Source organism: Suricata suricatta, chromosome 17 (genome assembly GCF_006229205.1).
Source record: "Suricata suricatta isolate VVHF042 chromosome 17, meerkat_22Aug2017_6uvM2_HiC, whole genome shotgun sequence".
Lineage (NCBI taxonomy): Eukaryota > Metazoa > Chordata > Mammalia > Carnivora > Herpestidae > Suricata > Suricata suricatta.
The window spans coordinates 11954231-11978383 of record NC_043716.1 but is presented as its reverse complement, the minus strand read 5'-3'; the positions used below and the strand labels follow the sequence as shown (position 1 = coordinate 11978383).

The following is a 24153-nucleotide window of genomic DNA, read 5'->3' as shown; positions in this document are numbered from 1 at the left end:
CACACCCTCACATACACATGTGAACACATTACTGCCCCAAAGTCGGGTCCGTTCTCCCATCCTGGCAACTGTGAATGTGGGGGTTAGAGCTAGAGGGATGACAGGGACTTTTAGGCACCTACTTGGGGGCTGTGGTGCACCAAGGCCTCTGAAGGAATGATGAGGCCTGGCCCTCCTTGAGGTGAGGCCTCAGAAGGCTGCCGCCAGGGCAGGGCATGTGTCCCTCCATCCCTAGAGCCCCATCTCAGAAACAGGCTTTTCCCTTAGTGACTGAAAGATGCCCAGAGGGCTGGGAACAGGAAATGCATGGCCTCACCAGACAACCTCGCCGACATTGGAGGAGATGAGGTAGCGGATGAATTGCTTCATGTTGTTGTAGATGGCCCGGCCCTCCTCCACCGCAGCCACAATTGAGGCAAAATTGTCATCTGACAGCACCATCTCGGCGGCTGACTTGGCCACAGCTGTGCCAGAGCCCATGGCAATGCCAATCTCTGCTTTCTTCAGAGCTGGGGCATCATTCACGCCATCTCCAGTCTAGGGGCCAAGGGAGGTAGGACCATGGGTGAGAAACTTCTCTTCCCCTCCTTGACTCCCCTCAACTAAACCTATCCCCAAGCTCAGAGGATGTCCCTAAGGAGGCAGACAGGTGAACAAAACAAATGGTGAGGTTGAGAATGAGCTTAGATATTGGGCTGGGGATGAGACTAAAGGGGAAGGCAAGGGTTGCAGACAAAAACAAATTTGAAGAGAAGATCAAGTCTAAGGCCAGAGAAGATGGTGAGGTGGACTTGGGGAGGAGAGTGGGTGATTGATGAGGGTGGAGATGAAATTCAGGTTGGATGTGGTGTAGAATATGAAGCTGAGGTTAGGTAGAAGTTAAGGTTAAGTCAGGGTTGAGGTCAAGGTTGTGGCCCAGGTAAAGGATCAGGTAGGTGTTATAGTTAAGGGAAAGGTTGGAACCAAGGTGAAGGTCAGGGTCAACACTGGACTCAGGGTCAAAACTTAAAACTAGACAAAGATAAAGGTCAAGTCAAAGTCAAAGACCAAATCAAGGTTATGGCCCACATCAGGAGTTGTCACAGACAAGGTTGGAGTTGCAGTCAAGGTGAAGATTAGAGGCTAAAGTTAAGGTCTACATAAAGTATTGGGTTAGAGGTCAAGGTCAATGTCAAAGATCATGTCAGGGTGCAAGTCAAGACCACTGGCCATATTAGGATTGAGATAAAAGTAAAACTCAAATTTAGGTGGTCAAGTAAGTTCAAGGTCAGGGACCAAGTCAACATGAGGTTCAAAAATAAAGTCATGAACCAAATTACAATTGTAGTCAAGTCAAGATTAGTGCTCAGCTCAGTATCAAGGTCAAGACTGGATCGGTCAGCATTAAAGTAATGGTAAAGAACTGGGTGCTGGAGATCAACAGAGGCCAGGTCAGGGGTGACACTGGGGTCAAGAGTCAGTTGAGTGTTGATGAACAGGTCAGTAATCTAGAATGAGACAAAACAAAAACTGGGCCCAAACAAATTGTCCATTGAAAGGTGAATGGATAAATAAACTGAGGTTATATTCACAGTGGAATGCTACTCACTGATTTAAAAAAAAAAAAAAAAGCAATCATCTACTGATACCCAAGCCACATGGATAAATTTCAAAAGAAAGAAGGCAAACACAAGAGTGCATACTGTATGATTCCATTCCTATGAAAATCTAGGACAATCTATGGTAGAAAATGGCCTGTTGTGGGAGAGTGTCCTGATGGGGAAGGTGCACGAGGGAACTTCATGTCTCCATGGTTATGTTCCTTATCTTGATAAGGGTTTGGATGAAACCCAAAGGTGTGTCTGCATTTATCAAAACACATCAAATGAAGGATATGCTTAAGACTTGTGCATTTCATTGCATATAAGTTTTACCTCAAAAAGGAAAAAAAAATAGAACCACAAAGAAATGCTGCTGTCTAGATAGAGTCTGCATTCTAAGTTACATGAGGGTGAAGTGTACTGATGCCTGCAATTTACTTGGAAATTTATTTAAGAAAAGCTGGATGAAGGATGGATAGATGGATAGGTGTGTGCCAAGCAAATATACTAGAATGTTCCTGGTAGAATCTAGATCATTGATATTACCGGTGTTTACTATAAAACTACTTTAATTTCTTTTTGTGCTTGAGGTTTTGTGTAATGAAATGCTGGAAAAAATAAGAATGAAGCGGGGCCAATGTTGAACGGGTTGCTCTTTCCAAGATCTATGGATGGTGACTGCCCTGCCCCCCAACTCCTGCACCTCCAAGAGGTTCCCATCTTGTGGCCTCACCATGGCGGTGATCTCATTGAAGGACTGTAGGTTCTCTACGATTCGGGACTTGTGCGCAGGTTCCACACGGGCAAAGCAGCATGCCGTGCGGCAGGCCTGGCGCTGCTGCTCGGGGCTGAGGTCATCGAATTCGCGCCCTGTGTACGCCTTGCCCACTACATCCTCTGTGTCCTTGAAGATGCCGAGCCGCCGACAGATGGCCACAGCTGTGCCTTTGTTGTCCCCCGTGATCATGACCACACGGATGCCAGCCCGGTGGCAGCGTGCGATGCAAGCAGCCACCTCGGGCCTTGGAGGATCCAGCATGCCCACGCAGCCCACAAAAGTCAGGTCCATCTGTAGGGAGGGCGCAGATGCAAGTGGGCCTAGGCCCACGCTCAAGCCGCTACCTGGCAGGGAGACACACGCTCCTAGCCCTGGGCCCTGCCCTGGCACCCACCTCGTACTGCACAAACTTGCTGCAGTCCTCCAGCTGCATGTCCTCCTTCCTTGGGGGTGCATCCCGAGTGGCCAGTGCCAGGCAACGCAGCATGTCTGAGCCAGAGCCCCAATCCCGGATCTTGGCCAGGATCTGCTCCCTGGAGGTGGTGTTCAGGGGTACTGTGCGGCTTCCTACTCGGACTGAGCTACAGCGCTCAATCACACTCTCAGGAGCCCCCTGCATCATGGGAGAGGGGAGAGGTAACTGTCAGTTAGGACCCCTCCTTTCCCTCTTGCCCAACAGAGGAAGATGAGGCCCAGAAAGGGGAAAAGGCCATCCAAGGGGACATACAGCAAGGTATGGACCAGACTCCATTCTCTGAAAGCTCAGAATGGGAACCAAGTGGGCCCTACTTGGAGAAATCCAAAAGGAATGCGGGGTAGTGGTTGCCCATGGGGTGGCCCCCTCTCCCCACCAACCCAAAGCTGAAAAGTTCTGCTATAGCATCCGGGGGCGGGGTGGGAATAGGATTGGCAACGTCCTACATGCCCTGCCTTCCTGCCAACCTGGTGCTACTGGGATCCCAACTCTGTAAGGGGTTCAACGACAGGAGGTGTGCCTGGGGACCAGACAGCCGTTTTGAGGGGTGGTGGGTGTGGCCCTGGGAAAATGTGACAAGGGTGACAGGCTCCTCAGTAGTCTTGGGGTCTCAGCTGGGCCTGGGAATAGCTTCTGAGCCCTTCATCATGCCTTCTCCTGCTCCCCCATGGGCACTCCAAATGCTGTTTTCAAAGTGGCCTGAGATCCGAATACAGAAGCCTTTTCATTTCAAAAAGAGTTAAAACTTCTGCTTCAGCGTGAAGTTAGGGCTGTGATTCCTACTTTAGGTTGAAAAGCAGTGACAGGTGGTGCTATGGGCAGAAGTCAGGATGGGAGACCTCCCTCCCTAGGACTCAGTTGCCAAAACATGAAGCACCAAACATGGGCACCAACTACCTCAATGCCCCTCATCAGAGGTAAAAGGCTTCCGAGACCTTCCAGTTTGATCCTACCTTTTGGTTGGGGAGACTGAGGCCCATGGGAGAGCATAGGTGACCCCAAGGTCATGTGGCAAGTCAGTGCCTCTCAGCCCAGAGCTGGGACCATGGTGCGGGGCAGGCCTTGGTGCCTGGCCCTGCCTTTGTCTCCACCAAGACCAGATCCTGCCTCCTGTGCCCCATGGCAGGCTGAGCACCCTCGTTCTGGGTTCACTGCTTTGACAGTGGGCCTCACGCCTCCCTTGTTCTTCCACAGCTGCCGTCACTGGCTCTTTAGAGGACTGGAGATCGGATCTCCCAGGGACTCCCCCGGTGCAGAGGCTGCAGGCCAGTGGGGCAGACCTCACCTTCACAAACATCTTGCTGCTCTGGGCCGCCAGGCCAGGCCGAGTGGGCGTGCAGTACACGGACATGGACTTCCGGTCTCGGGAGAACTCCAAAGTAAACTCCTTCCGCATCAGCTGCTTGATGACCTATGGGGCCCAGGAGGGTCTGGATGTGAGAGGTGGAGCCAGCGAGTCTCACTGCCTTCTTTCTAGCTGCCTGATCCTACAAAGAGCCTCCTGCTCCCTGTGGGACGGTGTCTATCCTCCTCTGACCCTGGCCCTGGAAGCCCCCAGCCACCTCTCCAGCCTGAGAAACAAACGCCAAACGGTTGCCACTTCCTGACCATGCTATGCATTTCCCAACTCTGAATCCTCACCCACACTGTCTTTTCCTCTCTCTTCTCCCTAGCCAACTCTAATTAACGTCGGAAGTCCCTCCTCCTCCCAGAAGCCTCCATGACTTTGTCCTCCTCGCTTCCATCTCTAGATGCCCAGAAGCCCCAGCTACGAGGCCTGTGGCCAGAGCCTCATTCTACTCACCGCATTGCAGGCACTGGCTCGTTCTACCCGGGACAGGGCCTGGAGGTCAGTGTCAAACACGTTCATTTTCTCCACCAGGCAAGTCAGGGCCGTTTCTGTGGCTTCTCCCACCTTCTCATATATGCCCTTAGCCTGGTGGGGTCCAGAGTACAGGGCGTGAAGAGCAAGAAAGCCTCACCTCCCACTCACTCCCTGACCCCTAGAGCGCCCTTGCCAGTCACCTTTAACCTCCTCTGCATCAGGCCCGTGGGCCCTTCCCAGCCCAGCTGACATGAGGTCTGGGTGCGCCCAGCACTGATGCTTCCCTTCCCCTCTGACCCGCCCCTGACATCAGTGAACATGTATCCTCCCCACCACCCACCTCACCTTCCGTGTGCTCCTTCTCGGTCTCCTTCCCCAGATTCCTCTGTGTAAACCCTGCTGTTGGGCCCTGCTTCTTCCTTCCCATCTCTCCCTGAGGCCTCCTACGCTCCTTGTTTCCCCACCTCTCATGTGCTTGACTTCCAGTGCCCAGCCTTCCAGTGACCTTTCCACCAAACTCAAGCTGCCGGTTGGACTTGGCTCCCTACTGACCCTCAGGCCACCTCCCCTTCTCCCTACACTGGCCACTCCAGTGGCAGTCCCAGCCAGGACAGCAGCCAGGAGCTATCCTCGCCCTCTTTCTCCTAACCAGTCACCAAGTCCCAGGATTTTTGGGTCCTAAATCTCTCTCTAGCCTATGCCTTCTCCCCTTTCTCCGAAGCCCTAGCCAACATCTCTCTGACCTGGAGGACCACACAGGGTTTCCAGAATCCAGGCTTGCCCTATCTGTTCCATCCTTCAGACAGAAGCCGGATCTTTCCTAAGTGCAAATCTGACCATATCATTCTTCTGCTCAAAACCGTTTGGGGCTCTCTACTGTCCTCAGCTTGTCAAGGGACCTGGCTGGGTGTGGTCAAGTCCTTCCCTCAGGTAGGAGTACCTTCCTGCATGTTCCATCCTTTGGCTCTAGCTGCACTCAAGGGCATTCAATGCCTACATCACATCAGGCTGTTATGACATGTGGGCCTTTTCTGGGCTGTGCCTTCTACTTTAAACACCCTCCCTCGCGCTGCTTCCCAAATGTCCTCTTCTAGACACCTTGGCACTACAGTCCCTACATTACGGTCCCTCACAGTCCAAGAGCCCTCAGGCACTTAGGGCACAGGTTCTAAAGCCAGTCTAAGGAAGGAAAGGCACTGAGGGTTGTGCAGGGACGGCAGTGCCCCTGGGGTATGGCACTCCAAAGGGGAAAGGACTGCCAACCCTGGGACTTCTGAGACTCTTAGAGAAGTGTCTGCCCTGGGCACCTGGACACTAGTGAGGTCACAAAAGGGAGCTGGAGCCCACCTCATTGTAGTCCAGCGCTGAGTCGTTGCACAGGGCACAGATTGTCGCCAGCTCCACCAGCCCATCGAACTGCCCACAGCGCACAAGCTGCTCCGCCTGCCTCCTGTGGGGCTGGGTCTCAGCACCAGGGCGTTTGGCCTGGTCCCTGGGAGCCGCACGGCCTCTTGATCCCGCCCCCGGGAAGCCCCGCCCACTGACAACTCTGCGCCCCCAGTGTAGCCGGCTCCCCAGAACACCACGCCACCCACTCTCCCTCGCCCGGCACTCACACTTCGCCCTCCGGGGCGTAAGTGGTGCCAGAGATGGTGAACTCGTGCAGACGGCAGGAGCTTGCTTCGGCCTCGGCTACCACGAACATCTGGGGAGCGCAGAAGCATGCTCAGGCAAGCCCTCACCTCTTCTCCTTGGGCAGCCCGTGTGAATGAAGGCTGACACCAGGGTGGGGTTGTCTGAGCCCCCAAAGAAGCCAGTGGCCTTCCCTCCTGCCAAGGTCTGGAGAGGTACAGTGTTCAGGGCGGGGTTCAGGCTGAGGCAGGGCCTCTGCTCTGGACGTCTGACGGGTTTATGCCTGATCGATCGTTCAATGTTCTGGATGGAGCCCTGAGATGCGGCAGAAAGCCTGGGTCCTTGCCCATTTTGTTATGCGAGTCTTGGCTGAGACCCTGAGCTTTAGTTTCTCCACTGGTAATGGGAGAAGAGAGGGGTCACACTATAGCTACCCCTCATTTCCCTTTGAAGGGATGAGTTCCTGGCCTCCAAAGGAGGAGCCCCACACCAGCTCTGAGGCACAGACCCTCCTGCCCAAAGGTGGTCCCAGACAGTGCGCTCTGGCCTACGGGGCTTGCAGGGTCACCTAGCCCCTAGCTGTGCACCTCAGGGTCAAGGGGTTCACCCCTCCCAGGGCAGCCCATTTTCTTGTCTGTCAGCCAGCTCTGCCAGGGAGAGCTCTAGCTCTCTGGCAACTGCCTTGCTGTACATTCCCAAGCCAATGGCCAGCTCAGCACCCAGTGGGTGCTCAACAAATGTCCCTTCCTTTGAGCTCTCCTCCCTGCTCTTAGGGGCAGCCCTCCAGCCAGCATAGCTCCTGAGAAGTCATTTCTCAGCACCTCCCTCCCCCCATCCAGCATGTGCAGGCTCCACCACTTCCCCACAGTGTATGTTTCAAATCTTTATTTCAGTCAAGGAACCCTCTGTTCAAATGAAGTCCTACTAGAGATTTTGAAGGTCAGGGGCCTCAGGATGTAAAGCTTGCCGGTGTCCCTTCTCCTGTGGCAACCTCTGAGGGGCTTCAAGCTCTCAGATACAGAGCCTGAGTTTCCCAGGGGGCAGATGATGGAACAGAGGTGGGAGAAGGGAGATGGGAGAATCTGAGAGGGGTGGGAAACCCACAACCTTCACCATGACCCCTCCTACCCCTCTGCCCCGTGGGCCTGCTGGAGTCACAGCCAGAATCCCTGGAGCATGCAGGCAGCAAGCCCAGGATCTGGGACTGAGTGCCAGGAAATGAATAATTCTTGCCCTGACCCTTCCCAGGTCACTGGAGCTGGCATATCTGGTGACAGGCACTGACTGCAGAGTCACAGTGGGGCACGATAGAACCTGGATCAGATGCCAAGGCTGTACTTGACCCTCTCCCACGGTCCTTATGTTTGTCTCCCACAGCAAACCCAAACCGCAGATGAAGAAACTGAGCTTCATAGACAGGCAATGGCCTGCCACGGTGACATGTGGGTCCTAGTGGCTCATGTCCAGCCAGACTTTGCTGCTCTGCCCCATGAAAACCTGGATCTGCTCCCCACCGTGAGGCAACCCACAGGCTCTCTCCTCCACCCAGGGCCAAAGGGCAGTGAGGGGGCAGCCCAAAGAGGAAATTCAGCCCGCTGAGCACAACCCAGCACACCAGCGGGGCCCCCACGCTGGCTCAGCCACTCACCCGGCACACAGACATCTGATTGGTGGTGAGTGTGCCCGTCTTGTCGGAGCAGATGACCGAGGTGCAGCCCAGGGTCTCCACAGAGGGCAGACTCCGCACGATGGCGTTCTTGCGGGCCATGCGCCGTGTGCCCAGAGCCAGGCATGTAGTTATGACAGCTGGGAGGCCCTCAGGGATGGCAGCCACAGCGAGGGCCACGGCAATCTTGAAGTAGTAGACGGCACCACGGAGCCACGAGCCACCATGGGCTGGGTCAGCGAAGTGGCTGATGTTGATGACCCACACGGCCACACAGATCACAGAGATGGCACGGGACAGCTGCCGCCCAAACTCGTCCAGCTTGTGCTGCAGTGGTGTCCGCTCCGGCTCCACTGCCGCCATCTGACTGCGGATCTTACCCAGCTCTGTGTGCAGGCCTGTGGCCACCGCCACCCCCAGTGCCTTGCCTGATGCGATGTTGGTACCCTGGCCAAGGGACAGATGAGAAGGGCTGCTTAGCACCCCGGTTAGGGCCCAGGACTCCTGACTCCTTCCGGCTGCGGCAAAGTTCTTATCCCCCTACGTGGCTCTTTTTCTCCAAGTCACTTAGTGCTCCCAGACTTATGCAGCTATGCAGTACCAAGCTATCCCTGTCATCCTCATGACAGTGTCAGCCCTGTGAAGGCAAGGACTTGGTTCAGCACCATATCCCCAGTGCCTAGCATGGGGAAGCACCGGGCCAATATTGACGATATGATCAACCAGCACAGCACAACATGATCCATCAAAATGCGACTCATAAAAAAACCAATGTTGCCACGTAGGAGTGCCAAAGCTAACTGTGATCCTGGGTAAATAATCTGTAAATAATTACTGAAGAATCCAGAAGAGGAGTTTAAGTTCCTCCACTCCCAGGGCCCTGGAACAATCCTGAAGTCCTGATGTAAAGGCCAGCTAGCTTCTGTGTCCTCTTTTATAAAAGACAACAAGGGAGCTGCTCTGAGGAGGCTAATAACCCTCAGACAGGTGCCCCGTGCTGAGGCTGGACAAACGGTACGTGTTGGGGACAACCTCGGTTTCTTGTCTCTTGTCCTTCTCTCGAATGCAGCTTCCACTCTCCCAACCCCCCCCCCCCAACTTGCAGGCCCCTCGGCGAAGGACATGACCGGCAGCTAGCCAGAGCAGGCACCTTACAAGGCTGCTTAGTGACAGGGACAGTGATGCTGGAGGCTGCCTTGCAGAGTCCCTCCCCCCCTCGAAGCAGCCTGTCCGAGGCTCCCAGGCATCTAGGCAGGTGGTTCTTAAGAACTGTGAGTCAATATTGCGTTCTCCATTTCTGTTCACTTCTGGGGACGTTTTCTAGCCTTATAACTTGGTGCCCTGGGAGATGGCCAAATGGCCTGACCTATCGTGGCTTCTGTGTTCAGCTTCTGGCTTTCTGGGAAGCCGGTAGCCATCGCTGGTTACATACCTCTGAGGCCACAGGGCCATATCATTCCCACCATGGCTAAACCCACCACTCTCCCTGAATCGAGCCACTGGGCCCTGGCACCTTGCCTTAGGGGGTCGGTTTTCCCATCTGAGAGATGAACTGTTTCTGCCAACCTCCACCACGTCAGCAACCATCTTCTCTCTAGAGGAGTCTCCAGTGGGTGATTATAGGCTAGCTCTGTCCCTCTACAGACTAAGGCAGGATAAAGCCTAGCAGGTAAGAGGAAAAGCTCTAGACTCAGAGCGTCTGAGTTCACATCCCAGCTCTGCCATTCACTGACTGTGTGACCTCAGGCAATTTACTTACCCTCTCTGTGCCTGTTTCCTTGCTAGAAAAGATGAAGAACAAGAATACTCATTTCAAAAGCAATGTGAGGAGTAAATACACATAAAGTGCTTAGAACAGTGCCAGGAACACAGCCTTCGCTAAACACAAGCTATCACTACTATTATAAATTTGTACATATTGTCAATAATCAATGAGGTTCTTTTTGTAGGGCTTTAACTGATTCCTTTAAGTGTAACTGTTTTTATTATCAGTGTCCAAAGGCCCCAGCCATCCCAGGGACTTACAGAGAACAGCATGTTCTTCTTGTCCTGGTTCACAGCTCTAGGATCCAGGATAGCATCTGTGTGTTTGGTCACAGACACGGATTCCCCTGGTTGTGGAATGAATGAGAAATGAGACCCCTCCATGAAGACACCCCCATCCGCTGACCTAGCCCCTGCTCTGCCCCAGCTTCCAGGCCTCACCTGTCAAGATGGACTGGTCCACTCTCAGAGTGGTGGACTTGATCTCGATGAGGCGGAGGTCGGCGGGCACTTTGTCTCCCACTGTGGGGAGAGGGTTGGCTGAGTGTGGCTTTGGGCACCACCCCCAGCAAAGCCAGGAAGCAAGGCTAGGGCTGAGAGGCCAGGGCTGTGATCCCTGAGATAGGGGTGCTCCCTGGCCTATGGTCTCCATATCTGTCCAACAGAGTTTTGGCCAGAGTTCTGGAGGGATCCAAACTACCCTCAGTGGCTTGGGTGGCTACCCCGCTCTGTATATACAGCCAGAAAATTGGGGACCCAGAGAGGGATGGGCTCACCACATCACATAATGAAAAAAAAGCCCCCAATGTACCTGCTACCTCCACGATGTCTCCAGGGACGATGTCCCGGGCGCGGATCCTCTGCACACCCATGCGGTCTGAGCGGATCACCTTCCCCATCTCAGGCTCATACTCCTTCAGGGCCTCAATGGCACTCTCAGCGTTGCGTTCCTGCAGAACACAAGGCACGGGAGTGGTCTGTTCCCACTGACCCCTTGCAATAACACCCTTGGGGCCTGGGTTAGACCCAGAAGCAGAAGGACCTGCAGAACTCTAACACGGTCACATCCAGCAGCTAGGACATCCCAGGGTCCGGTCCCCCTCTGCCTCCCACCTGCCATACGCCCACGATGGCATTGGCCACGAGGATCAGCATGATGACCAGGGGCTCCACGAAGGCCGTTGTGGTCTCCTCGCCCTCCTCAAAGCAGGCCAGGACCTGTGGAGTCAGAGTTAGTGAGTTGGGGCTACGCTGTGCGCCAGGGTCTGCTCACCATTTCCTCAACACCCTGGATCTCCTCTCTGCTCTCCTGCTTTGGGAGAGATACCCCTGGGGTGCCCTGGGCTTGGAGGGCTGCTCTGAGGCTCTGGCGTAGAACACTTAGCTCCTGCAGATAGTGACTGCCATGGCCCACACCCCACACAGCCGACTTCCAGGACAAGGGCCGGCCCAGCTGTGGTGCTCCAAGTGTGATGCCAGGCTGGCGGCCGCAGCAGCATCTGGGAACTTGTTAGAAATGCAAGTCTCAGGGTGTGTCTCAGTCCTCCTGAGTCAGGAACTCTGCGGGGAGGCCCCAGCAGTCTATGTTTGAACAAACCCTGGTGATGCTATTGCAGGTCATGCTTGAAATCCACTGGCCAGAGAAGCGTAATTCCAGTCAGAGCCAGGCCTGGGGCAGAAGACCCGGTTAAAGTCCCATTTCCACCGCTTGGCCCAAGTGGGTAAAGTCACTCCCCTCCACGGGTCTCAGTGTGTCCATCTGTACCGTGGAGGGGTCCCAGAACCCTTTTGGCTAAGCCGTTGTAGGCACCTGCAAGGATAGGGTTTTATTCTCCGTAGGAGTCCTCAGTTTCCGCAAGGACAGTTGCCAGGAAGGCCAGATACAGCCTGCTGGGCCGCTGCCGCACCGCACTCCATGTTACCTACGTGAGGTCACCTCCCAGGCTGCTGGGCACAGGGCCAAGGGCAGGCACCGTGTCCGCTCCCAGGGGGGCCACTTCCCTGCATTACCCTTGGGTGTCTGCTGCTCCGCCAGCAGTGACAATCGCTGCCCGCCCTCCCCACCCCACAGCTCCACCCTGGCCCCCTGGCCCTATGGTCCAGGAGGGTTTCAGGCAGTGAAAATAAGGGAAGACTAAAGGCAGAAGCAGCCACGGAGAAGCTGTAAGAGGTTAAGGCCCAACGTCTTCTGCGGGGCACTGGGAACCATGGCCAGCACTCTGCACCAGGGATAATTTGGCAACGTCTGGAGACTTTTTTTTTCTTAATGTTTTATTTATTTATTTTGAGAGACAGAGCGTGTGCATGAGGAGGGAGAGCTGGTGGGGTGGGGGGTGGGGAGAGAAAGAATCCCAAACAGGCTCCATGCTGTCAGCACAGAGCCCAGTGTGGGGCTTGATCCCACGAACCTGTGACATTATGACTTGAGCTGAAACCAGAGTCAGCTGTTTAACCAACTAGAGACATTTGATGGTTGCACCCGGGGAGTACTGCGGGCTTCTGGTGGGGAGAGGGCAGGGATGCTGCTCAATATTCTCCAATGCACAGGACAGCCCCCGTAACAAAGAATTATTTGGTCTAAAATGTTGATAATGCAGAGGCTGAGAAATGCTGCCACAAAACAGGAAGACTTGTGCTTCTGAAAGCTCACTCTGACAGCCAGAGTAGAAGGGGACAAATGGGAGCCAGGAATCCAGCAGAGGCTGGGGGAGGCAGGCTTTGAGGGAAGCTGAAGTCTGAGCAACGCAAGAGCTGTGTAGGGGTCCAGGGAGGCCCATGGCCGAGAGGACAGACCTGTGGTTCAGAGCCTGGGCCTCTGAGCACTGCCCCAACCTGGCTCTCCCTTCCGGGCAGACCGATGCTGTGGGCTGGGGGCCTTACTTACGAAGGAGACCAGGGCAGCCAACAGCAGGATGCGCACCAGGAGGTCTTCAAACTGCTCCAGCACCAGCTCCCACAGGGACTTCCCTGAGAACCGGAGCACTATGTGAAGCCTGGGTCCCTTACCCGTGACTTTCCCCCATTCAGAGCTGGGACCGCCTCAGAGACCCCCTGGCCCACTCCCTCCCTACCATTCAAAAGTTGAGAGCCTGAGGCCCTAGAGGCACAGGCGGGAGATATGGGGCGGGGGGCCCACTCAGCAAAGCGTCAGTCTGTTGGGGAAAGGGAAGGACACAATCTGACAGTGAATGGTCCTCGCTCTGCAGCCCACCCTGGTCCAAGTCTTACCTTCCTCAGTTGGGAGCTCTGTGGGATCCAGGCGGTCACAGGAGCCGTGAGGAGACAAGAGATAACTGGGTTATGCAGTGGGGCCATGGAGGAGTCTCAGCAGTCCCTTCCCACTACGCCCACCCAGGCCACCATGACGATCGAGACATGTCCCCACAGCTCACTGAGGTCACAGAGTGGATGGTCTGAGTGCAGGGGCCTCCATTCCTCCCCTCGGAAGGAAGATCTGCTATGGCACGGCTCCTGCTGGGACAAGTTCAGAGCAGGGATGGCCCTGCTAGACCCTCTTCCACTGCACAGAGCAACTGAGCAAACTGTTGAAGAGAAGGCACCCCCAGGTCACCAGTGAGTCGACAGCTCTCCTCCACTGCTCCTTCTCAGATGGCTGCCCGATCCCGTTCAGTGTCCCGCACGGCCATGGCAAGGTAGCCCTTCCCTCAAATGTAAATGAATGAAAATTAAGTAAAATTTAAAATTTTACTTGAGTGAAGCTCAGGCTACCTCTGACCTACCCGCTCCTCTGGGAGCACTGGCACAAGGTCTCAGCCAGCGTGCTGAGTCCCACTCTACGGAGGGTTCCCTTGGATACAACCTCAGCAGCCGGCACCCACGCAGTGCGTAACCCTGCCATGGTCCCGTTCCTAGAGGCGGAGTCGCCCCTAGTCCCCTCCCCACCCCGCCACTCTGGGCAAGCTCCATGAAGATCGGACTCTGAGGTTCTGCCCTAGGCTGGCTCTCTCTTCCTTTTCCTCCTTCGCGGCCCAGGTCCTTGCAGCTGTCCACCTGTTTTTAGCTCAAGTACCCGCAAACCTTTTCCCTGTGGGAGCCCTCACCCCAGCCCACCTGTTCGGAGGATCCAGGGCACCTGGCAGCGGAACTATGGAGCGTATCCAGCAGCACTGGGCTGCAGAAATCCAGGAGGGAAATATATAACCTAAAAATACGTTTTCTAGCATTTTCTCCCTAGTCCTATTTTAGGCAACAGCTGACATTTTCCGTGGAAAATGTAATCTCCAGTGTCCTGCATTGAGATTAAAATCAAACAGACTTTCTCCTTCTGATCTATTTAGCTGAAGTGAACAGGAAAGGCAGGGGGAGGGCCAGGCCTGGTTTTCTGGGCCAATTCTCCAATCCAGCAGGGTCCTTTATAGGTCATGTCTGCCATGTCCCAGACTCGGCACAGAACACTTCCAACCTCATGGCACACATCAGCCTGCTTCTGCTGTGCTTCCCTCAGGAGACTCCCGAACCCCTCACCTCTGTGGGTATGTTCAGGGTTCCTGACCAAAGAAACCCAAATCCCTCCTGCGGTGTCCCTCACCCCTCCCTCTGTCAGGCATCTAGCCCTTAGGCCACCATACTCCTTAGGGCATTTTTTCTGGGCAGGGTCAAGGCATGGGGTTGGGAGGCATGTCACAGGCCACACGAACCAGCTTGAGTTTCCCCAAATTGCCCTCTGCCTGCCTGGGTCACCTGCCAAGTTCTCCCTCCTGCTCTACAACCCAACATCCGACTCAGGATCCACGCTTCGGTGGTCATTTGTTCCCCATATACTTTGGATTCTCCCCCACCTGTGGGCACATAGTATGACTGCACTTCCTGGCCCTTGTGCAGGTTACAGAAAGAAGGATGCACGTTAGTTCTGGGCAGGAGCATTAAGTTGGCGGCAGGAGACGCTCTATTTAGAAGGCCACTATCAGGTGGAACTTCCTGTAATGACGGAAGTGTCCTCTAGCCGCACTGTCCCATACAGTAGCCACTAACCACATGTAGCTCTTGAGCACTGAATAGCTGAATTGTAAATTATACATAATTTTCATTCTTTTAAATTTAAATAGCGAAACAAGGCGAGTGGCTATAGCGCTGGGCAGTGAAGATCCGGAGCTCCCTGTCCCTCTGCTACAGCAACCAGCAACCTGTCAGATGGTGTCCACTCTGGGAATCAGAATCACAGAGTACAGGAGACGCGAAGCTCCCAGATGACCTGTCCCTGACCTACAGATCTACAGCATGAGCAAAAAATGACCTGTAGTGTTTTAAGCTACTGGGACATGGGGTTTGTTACTTAGCATAACCTAGCCAATCCTGACCAATACCCCCTTCTCCCCAGACCTGGCCTCAAGGTTCCCCTTCTAACCTACCCACTGACCTTGGGGGACGTTCAGCCAGCCATGAGGTCACAGAATGCCCTGCCCATTCCCACACATGCAATGCACAAGCTTCTGGTCTTGCCTTAGCAGCTGCCTCCCTGTAGGATCCTCAGCCTCTTTGGAAGATGGGGTACCCACCCACACCCTGAAGGGCTGCTGGAAGGATCATTGTCATTATTAACATTAATAAGAACCACATTTCCTGAGCACCTACTACGTACCAAGCAGTGTGCCAAGTGCAGAGGTGAATGGGGTGGGTACCAGACGCTGAGCGTACAAGAAGGTACTCCACAGACAGCATAAGTATAGCGGAATTGTTAGTGTTGAGCGTGCCACATGCCATGCATCCTCTTGGGATTAACACTCTGGTGATTCTCAAACAACCCGAGAAAGAAGATACAATTAGTATTCCCATTTTACAGAGTAGATAACTGAAGCACAGAGAGGTTGAATGACGACTTAATGGTCACACAGCTGCGAAGTGATAACTTTAAACATGGGTAGTGCAGGGGCGCCTGGGTGGCTCCGTCGGTTAACCATCTGACTTCGGCTCCGGTCATGATCTCACCGATTGTGAGTTGGAGCCCCGCGTCAGGCTGCATGCCGACAGCTCAGAGCCTGGAGCCTGCTTTGGATTCTGTCTCGCGCGCTCTCTCTCTCTCTCTCTTTCTCTGCCCCTCCCCCGCTCACACACACTCTCTCTCTCTCAAAAATAAATAAACAAAAAGATTTTAACCTCGGGTAGTCTGGCTCTTGAACCCTGTTCGGTGCCTCCTGCACTAACTCCTAAGCTGCTCTGCCTTCCCACCCCTGGGGCACTGCCTTTCTTCGCCAAAGTCACCTGAAAAAGTTGGCGTCCTGTGTCGCGATTGTTAGGCTGGGTACCCTCATTCCATTGACTAGCTCACCCCCCCCCCGCCCCCTCCACCCCTCCTTGTGAATCGTCCCTGCCCACAAAGGCTGTGCTGTCCTCACACGTGGTGTTTTGCGGGTTACTAAGCTCCGTCTGCTTGGGCCTGGTCTGCTTTAAACTCCAATCCTGCCAGGACCCCAGACAAGCCTGGGGTTGTCCTTTCATATGACTGGGTCCCAGGACCATGGAGGGGGCTAGGAAAGCACTGTCCCAGCCTCTCCCCAGACATCCCCGGAGGATGCTGGTTCCCCCTTGCTATCCTCAGGCTACATGTGGAGGGGTGGAGGGCGGAGCCCTCAACAGTGTCAGATGCTCCATTTGTTAAATGAGGAGAGTGCCCCAGCCCTGCCCACTTCTTGGTGCCATTCAGCCAGCAGCTGCGGAGCTAGAGACAGTAACAGGAAGTGCTATTCCCTCCCAACCCCCCCAGCCGGGCCAGCCCGGTGCACGCAGGCCCCCACTATTCTTCTGAAATAGTTTACCTGTGGACCTTCACGTGGTGGACTCTCCCAGCCAACCCCTTCCCTGGGTCTCTACTGTCAGTGAGCTGGCCCCTGCCCCTAGGTGCCCAAAGTGGGGCTGGCCTGAAGGGGCCTGGAAGTTAGCCTATGGGTCCTGGGGGACAAAAGGGAGTATATGATCAGAGAAGTTTCATGACTTGGAGCAAGAGGCCTGGTACAGAGGCCTTCAAGTCTTGCTCTGTCTCTCTCTCTTTTTTTAAATGTCTTTATTTTTATTTTGAGAGACAGACACAGAGAGTGAGCAGGGGAGGGGCAGAGAGAGAGAGGGAGACACGAATCCAAAGCAGGCTCCAGGCTCTGAGCTGTCAGCACAGAGCCCGACGCTGGGCATGAACCCACAGACTGAGATCATGACCTGAGCCGAAGTCAGACGCTCAACCGACTGAACCACCCAGGTGCCCCTCTTGCTCTGTTTCTTGATAGTTCTTTGGCTCTGGAGAAGTCAATAAACCCCCACTGGGCCTCAGTTTCCCCATCTGCAAAAAGGGGAGAATAGTAGTAACTACTTCTTAAATCACTGTGAAGATTAAATAACACGCACAGCACATGATAAATGCTCAATAAATATTATAATATATAAATATATTATATATGTTATATATAAATGCATATATTACAATATAGCTATAATATTGGTCCTTAAAATGTAAGCTCCATGCCAGTAGCACTTTATCAAGTGGATTTCTTCAGCACCTGGAGCAGTGCCTGTAGGTGCTCAATAAAGATTTGGAAATGAGTGAATGACCCTGCGTCTGCCCTGCTCACACACCAACAGCAGCTCTCCTTGGCGTGTGGAATAAAGACCAACCTTAGCATGGCCTTCAGGGCCTTCCTAGATCTGCCCCAACCTGACCTTCCAGAATCCTCCTATATCCTGGACATCTGCCAGCCAAGTGAGATGCCTTAGAACTGCTACTGCTTTCCCTGGCTTTGGTAAAGCTCTTCCCCTCCCAGGTTTTGCTCGGGCCATTCCTCCTGTGCAGAGTACCTTTCCTCAGCTCATCTGAACCCAGCCTTCCAGGAAGCCTTCTCGGAGAAGCCCCTCTGCTTTCTCTTACAGTCATCAGTAGTGCGGCCACCCCGCCCCTTGACGGGAGCCCTTCCAGGGCGGGGAGGGAGTGAGTCATCCCTGGGTCCATAAAGAACCTCACAGAATTGTTTACTCAGTTGCCCCATTGTTCACATCCAGACCTGGGTCCACAGCCTGGAGCGCAGGAGAAGTGGGGTACAGAGACAAGCCTACCTCAGGCTGTTTGCATCACCTGCTCCCCTGATCTTCCCTTTCGACTCCTTTTTCTCATCTCATAACATTGGAAACTGGTATTTCAGCTTCTAAATTGTTAGCTCCAGCTTGGAGAGGCAAGAGCTCACCAAGGTCTTCCTCAAAAGTAAGTTTACAGAGCAATTAAGCTATCACTCGCAGAATCAGGGAGAGGCCCTCACTGGGCAGACCGCACCCGGCTCACCTGGCCCTGTCCGGGTTTCTAGGACCTATGTATGGGGGGCCCTGATCTCCCGGGGATCTTGGGAAGCAGCTCCCCCAGGGCAGAGGTCTACAGACCTGCCTAGTCTGGCAGTAGAAAACCCTGGCAAAGGGTTTGCTTAACATCTGTGTCCCTGCTGTGCTGCGGACAGGCTCAGCCCTGCCTCAGGGAGCTCCTGGTGCAAGGGGATGCTGTTGGGGGCGGGGTGCCAAGGCTGCAGAGGAGGGCCAGTGGGAATGAAATCTGGAGTGGAACCAAAAGACCTGGAACTTCCCATGCCTGAGGCAAACCACACTTTCCTCAGATCCTAGATCCTAGACTCCTTTCACATCCTGCAAGGCCTTCAGGGGAGCGCAGGATCCCATGTCTGCACTGATGAGGGCACTGACACCCAGGAAGGACAAGTCTTCCAGCCAGCAAGGTGGGCCACTCAGACCCCATCCCCTCCTCCTGCCTGACCCCACTCCCCTGGGCCAAGTTTCCTAGGGCCACACACATGGGTTTTCTGAGTTCCAGCAGCCAGCCGGGGCCTAGACTGGAGGCAGGAGATAAGGCCACAGCCCAGACACGACTGGCAATAATCTATATCTAGCCACCCCTCCCACCGGCAGCTCTGGGGCCACTGTATCCACTGCACAGATGGAAGGCTCCACTTTCCCCAGCTCCCCTGGACAGGAACCACCCCAGACCTTCTGGGGTCTTCCCTGACTCCCACATCACTGGGCTCCCCTGGGCCCTCAGGTGTTGGCCCACATGGTAGGGCACCCCCAACACAGTCCTGCCTCTTGTCTTGGCTTGTGTCCAGCAAAGGTCACTGACAGCCCGTTCACAGACAAAAGAAAATCAAATGCCTCCTAAATACATGGAAAAATGCTTATCATGACTGGTAAACAGAGAAATGCAAAGCAAAACTATGAGAGGGCACTTTCCTATCAGATTGGCACAGATCAAAATGTCTGGTAATGCACCGCAACGGTACAGGGGTGAGGAAACGCAGGCCAATGCGTGCAACTTTATGGCGAACAATTTATCAACAGCTGTCAAAGTGTAAGACACACATGCTGTTTGACCCAGCCACTCCACTTCTAGGAATTTATCCTTTGGCAATAGGGACAAGTGTGTGAAGTGATGTGGGGACAGGAATATGTCTTGTAACGTGTGCCAGGAGAGGCTATGAACAATCCGAGCGTCCTCCAGAAGCTCGGTGAAGAAACACCGGAATGGCCTCATCAAACCCTGCACAGCTACTAGGAAGCCGGCGGATGCTCCACCAGGCACCATCTCCAAGAGTGATGATCACGTGGAAAGCAGGGGCAAAACAGCCCTCACGATCCACTCCCTTTCATATAAAAAAGATCATAGATCACAGATCCAAATGAGTATGTACGCAGCATGTCTTGGGAAGGAGACACAAGACCTTGGGGATACTGGGTGGTTGGGGACAGGTCTGTGTAGACTTTACTGTATACCTTTTGCACCCTTTGAATGTTGTACTGTGTGTATATTTTTATTCAAAGAATCAACTGAAAGGATATAGAAAGTTCCCTCCCATCACCAAGGCAAAGGAGTCCTGGGCACCTCTGGGACCTGCTGGGAAGGCCACGCTCACGAGAGGTGTTGGGCCAGGGGTCTCCTGCTCACTGCCCTGTTGGGGTTTCAGAGGACACACGTGAGAGAAGAGGCTGTGTTCTGTGTGTAGGGCGCATTCCCAGCTGACGTACTCACTGACAGCACTGCTGAGACCCCATCCCCCCAGCTCTGAGGAGGGAGGAGGAAGATGAGCAAGGAGGACAGGACCCCAGTCTCTGCTTCCCACCCTCCTGTCCTCCCTCTACCAGCAGAATTTGCAAACTTCAGGACTTAAGCAAATGACTTCCTTGTGGTTTCCAGCACTAACGACCTTGCAGGTGCACAGACTCCTGGGGTGGGGGAGGACACTTGTCCCTGGGGTGTTTCCCTCCACCTGTAGGTGTGGCCCACCCCACCGCCCAGCTGGCCTGGATCCTGGGCCTGGATCGTGGCCCAGACTCTTTGGCTACCAGGAGGGACGGCTTGGTGGACACAAACACTTGCAAGAAACTCTATGACATGGATCCTCTTGTAGCCTCACTTACGAAGAAACCAAGGCACAGAGAGGAAAAGTGGCTTCTCCAGGATTACTCAGCTATGAAGGGGCAGAGCTAAGGTTCAAAACCCTGTCAGCCCAACCCCAGAGATGGGCAGATACCACTCTACCAGGGAAAGACCTCCCTGGTTCCCATAGCAACCGCAGGACACCGATGCCTCCTCCTCCTCCTCAGCTGAGGCCACTGGAGAGAGTGTGAGGCAGGGAGAGGCAGCCGGCTCCCCTCTCCTAACCTGAGGACTTGCACAGCCCTGGCATGCTTCCTGAGGCAGAAGTCAGTCAGTGACCTGAGGGATCTCTAGGACCCTGGGAGGACTGGGGGCAGGGCTGGGATAGCTCCTGCCTCACTGACCCACCTTCTAGCACAGCCACCACCCCGGGCCTTGTACTCCCCTGTACGGACAGGAAAAGCGAGGCTGGAGAGGGACAGGTACCCAGGACCAGCTCCACCAAGTATTATGTGACCTTAGGCAAGTTGTCGAACCTCCTAGTGACTCAGTTACCTCCTCTGTAAAATGGGAATGACAACAGCTGTTTTCATAGAATTTTTGGGGGGAAGAAATAAGAAACGAAAAGTGCTAAGAACAGTGCCTGTGAATGTGAGCTTTTATTATTACTACGATCAAAGCACAAGGGAGCCAGGGACCCTATCAGTGTCCCCCCAACTTTTCCTACTTACCACCCCCCAAATGCACATCCACCTCTTTGTGGACCTACACACCACACCAACATCCTTATCCACCACTTCACGCAGATGCTCAGTGGCCTGGTCACCCCAAAACCCCCTCACTAGACAAAACAATATGGCGGCGAACTAAGGCTCCCTCCTTCCCAGGCAGCCTCTCCCCTCCGGATCAATGAACATATGGGAAGCAGAAAGAAGAGGGATGTCAGCTCGGGTCACACAGGGCTTTTGGAGGCAGCACCAAGGGCTGGGTCTCCAGTCTTCCTTGGGAATCAGGACTCCTAAGCTGGAGGCCACAGTGGCACAAAAGAGGCTGTGGAACCCCAGGCCTGCTGCCCTAACTCCCGTCCCCACCCCTGCCCCAGGGTCGGGGGGAAAAGTCCCGCTGCCCTGCCCTCTTGCAGCAATGACACCCTCCCTGCCAAGTCACTAATGGAGGATATTAAATAATATTTATCTCCCTAGTTCCTCCCACAGCTCAACTAAATATAGCAACTAATTTTTTTGGAAAAGGATTTCTGCTCCAGAAAGATAATATTTATATAAGAGGTGGTTTTCATGAGCCAGTACAAAACCCAAAGCTCCCTTTCTGACAGCTCTTTGTAATTTTCAAGCCATCTCTGAATAGTGAGACACTCAGGCCAGAGCACCTTCCCCTCTGGCTGGCGGGGTTCCGCGAAAGGGTGAGGCCCCAAGTCCCAAAACAAAGTGGGTCCAGGCTGCACTTGGGAGATGGGGGGTCCGTTTCCTTCTGGATCCCTCACATTGTGCACAGTACCCTGGGGGTGAGTGAAGACGGTGGCAAGTCTTGACTGGAAGTGACTTGAGGAGGGGACCCCTACATCTTCCACCTGTGTGCCTGGGGCCACATCTGAACCCGGTACTTGCTGTGCCTTTTGACAGATGGAGAATCCCAAACTCTTTGAAGATAGTTAGAAAGGATACCACTTCCACCCAAACAGCAACAGCAGGAAGGCTCCTTCCCTGCCAGCGGCAGTCAGGTGCCGCTCCCGGTCACGGTCACGGTCACACAAGAGGGAAAGGCCCATCCTGGCAACTCCCTGAGCAGCGCCTTGAATCTGCCACCCCCAGGGAGGTGGGTCTCCTGCCTCAGCAGTTCAAAGCCCCCACCGATTCCCTCCCGCCAGCCACATCCGCCTCGGTTGCAGAAAGAGGAAGACCTGGGGTTGGGGGGGGGGGGGGGGGTGGGGGCACCAAGGCCGCCAGCTGACAAGCTGCACCTTCTGGGTGTTTATTGAGCCCTCAGGGGAGACCCTCTGGGCCAACTGGGAGGCTGGGTCTTAGGATCCCCGGTTGGTCCCTCGTCAGCGGAGGTCGGCGAATGCGTTTGCACAGTGCGGGCAGGTTGCAGTGAGAGACCAGGCAGGTTGCAGCGCGGGACCGGAACCCAGCGCTGACCGCGGATGGGGGTGGATTAAAGCTTGCGGGAGTGGATGGGGTCGGGGGTGGATGTGGGAAGCCTGTAAGGACCGGACAGATCCCTGGGACTGGGGGAAGGGGAGCCAGGAGTCAGGTCGCTAAACCCGGAACTTGCCCCCCACCCCCACGCGAAGGTGGCCGCGCAGCCCGTCCGAGTGCCCCTAGAGCATCTGCCGAGGTTTCTGGAGCCCTCGCTTCGGCCCGCCTGCGGTAACCGAGGGTTGGAACCGAAGAGGACAGCTCCCCGCTGCGGCGCAGGGGAGTAAACTGAGACTGGCGCGTGCGGTCCCCGCTTCCCTAGCCAGACCGGCGCTCTCACCGTTGGGCCCGTAGCGCTCCCGCGCGCTAGTCACCTGCTCCGGCCTCAGGCCGCCCTCGACGGTCACCGAGAAGCGGCGCAGCACGTCGGTGGCCGAGAGCAGGTGCGCCGCCTCCATGCCGCCCGCCAGGTTTTCTGCGCGGTTTGCACCTTCGAGTCCGCCTGTTCGCGGGGCTACTGCGCTATGCGCCGGGAGCTCCCGCCCAGGCGAGCGGCGCGCGAGGTCATGTCCGTGCTGGGACCTTTCCCGACGGCAGTGGCTGCAGCGGTGGCGGAGGCCAGCGCCAGGATGCAGGGCCCCGGGCTCCCTCCCCGGGGCGGGGCGGTGTGGAGCCCGCCCCCGCACTCACACCCCTTCCGGCAGCCCTAGGAGCCCGCCACCGCCCCGCCCCGCCCCCGCAGCGCCCCGGGGCGAGAAGGCTGGGCCGCCAGCCCATTCTGCGGAAGGGGGTACTGAGGCTTCCTGCAGGGAGCGCGCCTAACGTGTCCGGGAGGGGCCGCAGTCCCTGTCCTCAGGGCTCTGGGTCCCACCAGGGGCTGGGACCTGCGGCTGGCTGCGGAGCACAATTCTCAGAGCTACTCTCTTTTGAGCTTTCCTGGGTCCTGGGGGGTTGCAAAATGGAGGTGTCCATAGAATGGCTTCCTATCCCCGAACTTGAATTATGCAAAGGATGACCCTGGGTCTAGAGAGAACCCAAAAGCCTGTGAATAAGCCCATCTACTGCAGAGGAGACTACTTGATATTTTCTTCTTTTGATGTCTGTGCTTTCTTTTATCTCTTGCAAAGGTTCAGCGATGCCCGGCTATTCCTCATACAACCGAACCTCTAACAATGAACCAGTATATGAGGAAGAAAACCAGTCTCATTACCTTAGACTCACACCCTCACCCCAGCAGGAAATGTAACTGCCTAAGTGGGCGTGGGGCTCCCTAGAGGCCTGAGGGGCTGCGGTGGAGGCTCTGGCCAGGGCCCCCAGAGAGAGTGACCCTGAGTCACGGATGGAGAGGGACCTAGGAACCCCCACTGCGGCGCTCCCTGAGTTCCAGCCTCTCTAGGGGTGCCAAGAGAAGGAGTTGCAGGCCAAGAAAGCAAGCTGTGGGAAGGCAGAAGGAGGAGCAGAGAGCAGTCTACTTCAGGCACGCCCTTCAGCTTAAAAGCCTTCCAGTCTCATCCATCCACCATCTTACATCCCCCGCTTCTAAGCTGGCCCCTGCTGTCTTCAGCCCCTGGGATCCACCTTGTCCGCACAAGGTCATAGCTTCCCCATTGAGCCCACCCAGCCAGCTGTTCAAACCCTGTAGTGAGTGCCTGTGCAGCCAGAAAGCCTTCCCACGTACTGCAACTGCACACACGAGCCCGAGCTCTCCGCCTGGCCCTGGATGCTGCCCCCTACCCAGACTGTGTATACCCCCTGCTACTGACCTCTCCCCGCCAGGATAGAACTGTGGTCTCCTCCTCCGTCTGATCTTCACTATGCCTCCTTGAGCATAGGGACGCTCAGTGAGTGTATGCTTTTTCTGCACTTGGATAAACAGCTAGTGGCCAAAGTGACACGGTCACAGGCATG

At 55.1% G+C, this 24153-nt stretch overlaps 1 protein-coding gene across 7 annotated transcripts in view; it reads right to left on the bottom strand.

The window, feature by feature from the left end:
• ATP2A3 (ATPase sarcoplasmic/endoplasmic reticulum Ca2+ transporting 3) overlaps window positions 1-22893 on the bottom strand; it is a 33933-nt gene extending 11040 nt beyond the window's left edge. For 5 of the 7 annotated variants that reach the window (XM_029929319.1, XM_029929321.1, XM_029929324.1 and 2 more), the window contains exons 1-15: window positions 22586-22893; window positions 12949-12966; window positions 12605-12687; window positions 10834-10938; window positions 10532-10670; window positions 10162-10242; window positions 9982-10067; window positions 7939-8403; window positions 6275-6363; window positions 6006-6108; window positions 4638-4769; window positions 4119-4244; window positions 2753-2971; window positions 2314-2649; window positions 317-537 (exon numbers count right to left, since the gene is read on the bottom strand). In XM_029929319.1, coding sequence (XP_029785179.1) covers window positions 317-537; window positions 2314-2649; window positions 2753-2971; window positions 4119-4244; window positions 4638-4769; window positions 6006-6108; window positions 6275-6363; window positions 7939-8403; window positions 9982-10067; window positions 10162-10242; window positions 10532-10670; window positions 10834-10938; window positions 12605-12687; window positions 12949-12966; window positions 22586-22703 — 2321 coding nt within the window. In that variant the 5' untranslated portion in view covers window positions 22704-22893. Of the gene's footprint in view, window positions 1-316; window positions 538-2313; window positions 2650-2752; window positions 2972-4118; window positions 4245-4637; window positions 4770-6005; window positions 6109-6274; window positions 6364-7938; window positions 8404-9981; window positions 10068-10161; window positions 10243-10531; window positions 10671-10833; window positions 10939-12604; window positions 12688-12948; window positions 12967-13112; window positions 13282-22585 lie in introns of those variants that run through there. The other 2 variants (XM_029929326.1, XM_029929325.1) reach the window with 2 other exon arrangements.
• Window positions 22894-24153: the final 1260 nt, after the last annotated feature.